This window comes from Chiloscyllium plagiosum, unplaced genomic scaffold (genome assembly GCF_004010195.1).
Source record: "Chiloscyllium plagiosum isolate BGI_BamShark_2017 unplaced genomic scaffold, ASM401019v2 scaf_10316, whole genome shotgun sequence".
In the NCBI taxonomy this organism is placed as follows: Eukaryota; Metazoa; Chordata; class Chondrichthyes; order Orectolobiformes; family Hemiscylliidae; genus Chiloscyllium; species Chiloscyllium plagiosum.
In genome coordinates, this window is record NW_025210108.1 from 10,180 (window position 1) to 16,968 (window position 6,789).

The following is a 6,789-nucleotide window of genomic DNA, read 5'->3' on the forward strand; positions in this document are numbered from 1 at the left end:
TTATGGGCATTTAAGCGGGCGTTGGATAGGCATATGGAGGATAGTGGGCTAGTGTAGGTTAGGTGGGCTTGGATCGGCGCAACATCGAGGGCCGAAGGGCCTGTACTGCGCTGTATTCTTCTATGTTCTATGTACAGATAGCTCCCTGAGAGACAGACGGGGAGCTGAAAGACAGCAGTCTGCGTACACATCTCTCCCTGAGTGAGGGAGGGTGGTGAGATGCATTATTTGTGTACAATTGTCTTCCTTAGAGCTGGAGACTGAGCTCAGTATCTCTCTTATGACAGATTATGAATGTGCCAAGTAATATGACAGGAAGGCTGTCATAATTTCCTGGATAGTTAGCTTTCTGTCTGGCTGTCTCTCTTCTTAAACAAGACAGTCCTTAAAACCTACCTTATTAACGAAGGTCAGTTCCTCTGATATGTTGCTCAGGCCACATTTTGTGTGGTGATCACTCCTGTGAGACATCTTGGCATCTTTTACTACAATGAAGACACTACAGAAGTGGGAGCCAGTGGTTTTAATCAGGTCCCAAAAGAGAAAGTATGTGTCCTGTTTGGTGTGGCACCAACACTCGAGATCCCTCTTACCTTTCGCAAGCTTGATGTGAAGTGCTGTCCTGATTAGGCCCATGAGGGTAGAAGTGAAATGAACAGTCTTGTCTTCACTCACAGGCATGTTCATCAATACCAGCCTCTATAAAGGACAGGGGATAACAAGTCACAGCCACATCCAGTAAGGCCTCCTTTCCAGAGATTAGAGGGACTGGAACCTAGTTACACTCTTCACAGCAGCTCCAGTCATAGTGATGGGTGTGTGGGGTGCGCGTGTGTGCTGCAATGTTCCCCCACACCCTCCCACCACCCTGATGCCCCCTTCCCCTTACACAACCTCCCCCTCCCCCAGTTCCTCCATTCGCTGCACCTTCCTCCCACTGAGGATGGAAAGCGAGTTGTTTAAGGTAGCCCGTTGAAGTTGCCAACTCTGACTGGGTGCACTCCTGGACGTTACAGCACAGAAGCTGCCCACAGACTCTTGCCCATTGGCTGCCCAGCCGGTCCATCGTGTGACTGAGCCACCTTCACATTGCTCATTGGAAGGAGACCCATCTTGACATTATTGGACAATTCATGACTGGTCGCCGAGCCATCTTTTTGATTCTACCTCCAGTAGCTCTTTTTTGCAAACAAAAAGAAATTGTGAGAAAATGCAAAACAAACACTACTTTAATTTCGTAGCCAGATGATTTGTTTCCCTTTTTCCTGCATTGTCTGGGGCGAGGAATCTTTTAATTCCTGTGCGCTCCAGGGGAAATTCGGCAGACTTGGCAACCACAGAGGATACCAAACAAACAGCAACAGGCAAGGTCACCCCCGTTCTGAAATGGTGCCTAAATCCAGGACGTCCCCACCACCTGCCATAACCTTCTCAATTATTTCGGCAATTTGGTGTCATCTCCCCATCAAATGGGAACATCTAACACAACACTCGCAGAATGAAAACACACTGCACTCTCACTGCTTTTGGACTAGAAGCATTGACTGGGGGGTGACAAGCGAGCTGTGATCTCTCTCTCTGCCCGAAGTGATCGATGATCCATTTTTGTCAGGAGGCTTCCAGCTGACACCAAGGTTTACTGGGTGGTTAACACTGTAGAAGCCAGTTGTAGGTTACAGCAAGAGACAGATGGGCTGACCAGTGGCAGATGAGGGCAGATAGTCCCTGATGAGTGCAAGATGAGGCATTTTGGAAGAAGGAACAAGATGAGGGAATATTTAATGAATGGCAGGGCCCTGGGTAGCTCAGAGAAGCAGAGGGATCTTGGGGTAATTATTCACAGATCCTTGAAGTCAGCAAAGCCCATGAGTAGGATAGTAAAAAGAGGCATATAGAGTCATACAGTCATGTACAGCATAAAAACACAAACCCTTCGGTCCAATGCTGACCGGATATCCTAAATTAATCTAGCCCCATTTGCCAGCATTTGGCCCATATCCCCCTGAACCCTTTCAATTCTTATACCCATCCAGATGCTTTTTACGTGTTGTAATGGTACCAGTCTCCACTACCACCCCTCATTCCATACATGCACCACCCTCTGTGTGAAAACGTTGCCCCTTAGGTCCCTTTTAAATCTTCCCCCTCTCACCTTAAACCTATGCCTTCTACCTTTGGACTCCCCCACCCTAGGGAAAAGACCTTGGCTGTTCACCTTATTCAATGCCCCTCATACTTTTATAAACCTCTATAAGATCACCCCTCAACCTCCAATGCTCCAGAGAAAATAGCCACAGCCTATTCAGCCTCTTCCTATAGCTCAAACCCTCCAATCCTGGCAACATCCTTGTAAATCTCTTCTGAACCCTTTCAAGTTTCACAATATCCTTCCTACAGCAGGGAGACCAGAATTGAATGCAGTATTCTAAAAGTGGCCTAACCAATGTCCTGTACAGCCGCAACATGACCTCCCAACTCTTATATACAATGCAATGAGCAATAAAGGAAAGCATACCCAAACGTCTTCTTCACTATCCTATCTATCTGTGACTCCACTTTCAAGGAACTATGAACCTGCGCTCCAAGGTCTCTTTGTTCAGCAACACTTCCCAGGACCTTAATATTAAGTGTATAAGTCCTGCCCTGGTTTGCCGTTCCAAAATGCAGCACCTCACATTTATCTAAATCAAACTCCATCTGCCACTCCTTGACCCATCTGATCAAGATCCCCTTGTACTCTGAGGTAACCTTCTTCGCTGTCCACTATACCTCCAAACTTACTAGCCATACCTCCCATGTTCACATCCACATCACTTGTACAACAAAAAGCAGTGGATCCAGCATCAATCCTTGCGGCGCACCACTGGTCACAGGCCTCCAGTCTGAAAGGGCTTATGCCCGACACGTCGATTCTCCTGTGCCTTGGATGCTGCCTGACCTGCTGCGCTTTTCCAGCAACACATTTTCAGCTCCAGTCTGAAAAGCAACCCTCCACTACCAGCCTATCTCTACTACCTTTGAGTCATGTCTGTAACCCAATGGCTAATTTTCCCTGTATTCCATGTGACCCAACCTTGCTAACCAGTCTACCACGAGGAACCTTGTAGAACGCCTTACTGAAGTCCAGATGGATCATGCCCACCGCTCTGTCCTCATCAATCCTCTTTGTTAATTCTTCAAAAAACTCAATCAAGTTAATGAGACATGATTTCCCATGCACAAAGCCATGTTGACTATCCATAATCAGTACTTGCCTACCCAAATACATATAAATCGTGTCCCTCAGGATTCTATCCATCAACTTGTCCACCACCAATATCAGACTTACCATTCTATAGTTCCCTGGCTTTTCGTGACCATCTTTCATTTCATTTTTATTTAGCCCTTCCTGCTCTCCTTACCTTCCCTCACTTCGATGGTTTGTGTTGCCACCAATGAGCTTTGCATGTTAAATCAAATTGGCTGCACTAGTGTTTTAGTGGTAGTGACTGATAGTCAAAAATAGATAAAAAATGTCATGGTGATTTGGCAGTGGGAAAACTATTCAGTTGTGTGTAAGAGAACTTCTGGATATAAATATTTTAAAAAAGCAGATCCATTCCATTATAATTTAGCCCCTTCCCTCTTTTCCTATACCTCCCTGACCTTGATGGTTTGCATTGCCCATAACGGGCTTTGCATGTAAATTTCTGATTGGCTACACAGGTGATTCACTGGTGGCGACGAAAACAAAAAATTAAAAAGCAGACAAATTAAAGGGTCTGATGATGTATCAGTAGTGTCTTTACCTTTCGAGCAAAGGGTTTGGGTTAAAACCCCACCTGTCCTGGAGCTATATTGTAACATGTCTCATCAGGTTGTTTAAAATTAATTACAATGATAGTGAAGTGGTAGCTTAACCATAACTCAGACCCATTGTCCACCAATGCTCTCTATCTTTTTAGAGGGTAGTGGGTACCAAGGTGGGGTATAATGCTTTATTTCTCCCTAAATCCATTTTGATTCAACCCCTTCCCCCTCCCTACTCCTTTCTTACTTTTGATCACTGCCATAAAGACAGGCTTTGCATGTAAATATCCAGTTGGCTACACTGATAATTTATTGATTGTAGTTAATAATTAAAAACAAAAAATGAGTCACTGTGATTTGGTAATGGGGAGAAAAAAACTCTTTCAATTGTGTGCAATAGCACTTTCGGATATAAAATGTAGAACACAGGCCCATAAGGTACTTGTGGTGCAGTGGTAGCATCTCTACCTCTGAGCATGGAGGCCTGTTTAAATCTCATGTACTCTCTGAACAGGTTGATTAGAAAATATCTAAAGGGGACCCATATTAAAAAAAAAAGAAAGCAGATCCTTTGGTGCCTCAGGGTATGGAATACTCTATTTCTCCTTCCAATTCCATTTTGGTTTAGCCCCTTCCCCTCTCCCTACCTCAACTTTGAGCAAAAATAAAGAAATGAAAAATAAAGCACATCCAGGAATGGGTCTGCAGAACTGACTGGCCTGGGACTAACCTTTGTATGCCTATGAATAGTGATTCTATTTTGGTGTTCAACAACAAACAATGTTCCTTTCCAGTTGTGCTCTTGAGATTTACATAAGTGGCGATTTCTAAAACTTTACCATCCCGTAGGTAAAAAGAAAATCTGGAATTCTCTCCTAATCTTTCCAGCAATTATTTTAAATCTATGCCTGTAGTAATTGACCCTTCTGCTAACAGAAACTGGTCCTTTCCATCCACTCTCTCCAGGTCTTTCGTAATTCTATGCATCTCAATTAAATCTCCTCTCAGCTTTCGATGCAAAACAGCGCTAACCCATCCAATCTTTCCTCTTAGCCAAAATTCTCCAATCCCCGTACCATCCTTCTGAATTTTCTTAGTATCCCCTCTGGTGTGATTCCATCCTGCCCAAAGTGCAGTGGTCTAAACTGTACACAGTAGTCTAGCTGCAGTTAAACTAATTTTTTTAAACTATTCTGGCAAGCCTAGTTAAATTCTGTGCTTTATATAATAAAGGTATGCATTTTGCATACCTTCTTAAAACATTATTTACCTGCCCTGCTTTCTTCAGGGACTTGTGGACTTGTACTCTAGGATCCTTGTGTTTCTGTATACCTCTTAGTATCTTATCTCAGACCTGGCCTTGTTTGTTACCCTCCATGAATCCAATACCTCACACTTATCCAGACTGAATTTCATTTGCCATTTTTCTGTCCACCAAACTAGCTCACTGACATGTTCCTACAGTCTCCAGCACTTTTCTTCATTTTTAACCACTTGACCAATTTTTACATTCGCTGCAAACTTCTTAATCATGCCCCTACTTTTAAGCCTGGTTGGCAACCTTTCACCTTTGAGAGATTACGTGAATGTAGCCTCAGAACCTTTTGTGAGTTCAGATCTCTTGATCACTGAATACAATGATTGTGGAAAAGTTGCCTGTAGTGTGGGATGACCTCTGCAAATTAAATTTATTTTACCTTATTTGGAGCATCAGTTTTCGTTTTGGAGCTCCTGAAACCACACTATCGTAATGGCAAATGTCTGCCCACAGTTCATTTTAATGGCTGCCTTTTCAATGCATATGCTGAACACTTCATCAAGGGACTGGTTTTCTGCCAATGTAGATCCAAGGTAGTAGCATTTTCTAAAGACTTCAGTGGTGTGTTATTGTGTCTGAATACAGGCATAGGAATATTGCCCAGTCCCATAACTATTGTTTCCTTGACATTGATGGTGAGGGAGAACATGGTATACGCCTGGGGCAAACAGTCCAATAGCCTTTGAAGCTGGTCTTGTGCCTGGGCAATTACTGGAGTATGAGCAAAAACACAGGAGTTTTCTTATTAGAATATATCATACTATTCAAAAAGTGTCATGCTGGAAAAGCACAGCCGGTCAGGCAACATCTGAGGAACAGGAGAGTTGACGTTTTGAGCAAAAGCTCTTCATCAGGAATAAGCTCTTCATTCCTGATGAAGAGCTTATGCTCGAAACATCACCTCTCCTGCTCTTAGGATGTTGCATGACCGGCTGTGCTTTGCCAGCACCACACTTTTTGACTCCGATCTCCAGCATCTGCAGTTCTCACTTTCTCCTTAATCACACTATTATCTTGGTTTTCAGTCATGATAGATTGAGGAACTTCACATCTGATCATGTTTGGAGGTACACTCCTTCCATGTTGGCAGGGAAAGTATAGGTCTATGGGAAAGATGAAAAGATATCAAACAGAGGTGTTTCACCATATTCTTGATTTCAGAACTGTCCAAAGTAGATCCATTGAAGTGAATGATGCCATGCATATTATAATATGTTTTATAGGAGGTGGCTCGGGAAATCGTAGATGTGTTGGTGATTATTTTCCAGAGTTCGATAGATTCGGGGTCGGTTCCTGAGGATTGGAGGGTGGCTAATACTATACCACTTTTTAAGAAAGGTGGGAGAGAGAAAGCAGGAAATTATAGACCAGTTACTCTGACCTCAGTGGTGGGAAAGATGCTGGAGTCCATTATAAAGGATGAAATTACGGCACATCTGGATAGTAGTAACAGGATAGGACAGAGTCAGCATGGATTTATGAAGGGGAAATCATGCTTGACTAATCTTCTTGAATTTTTTGAGGATGTAAATCTGAAGATGGACGAGGGAAATCCAGTAGATGTAGTGTACCTGGACTTTCAGAAAGCTTTTGATAAAGTCCCACACAGGAGGTTAGTGAGTAAAATTAGAGCGCATGGTATTGGGGGCAAAGTACTAGATTAGATTGAAAATTGGTTGGCT

At 43.4% G+C, this 6,789-nt stretch overlaps 1 protein-coding gene across 1 annotated transcript in view; it reads right to left on the reverse strand.

The window, feature by feature from the left end:
• The window catches only part of LOC122546864 (probable voltage-dependent R-type calcium channel subunit alpha-1E), a gene marked incomplete at its 3' end in the record, with an annotated part of 2,396 nt that extends 1,695 nt beyond the window's left edge, over positions 1 to 701 (reverse strand). The window contains exon 1 of the mRNA XM_043685481.1: positions 594 to 701. Coding sequence (XP_043541416.1) covers positions 594 to 687 — 94 coding nt within the window. The remainder of the gene's footprint in view (positions 1 to 593) is intronic.
• Positions 702 to 6,789: the final 6,088 nt, after the last annotated feature.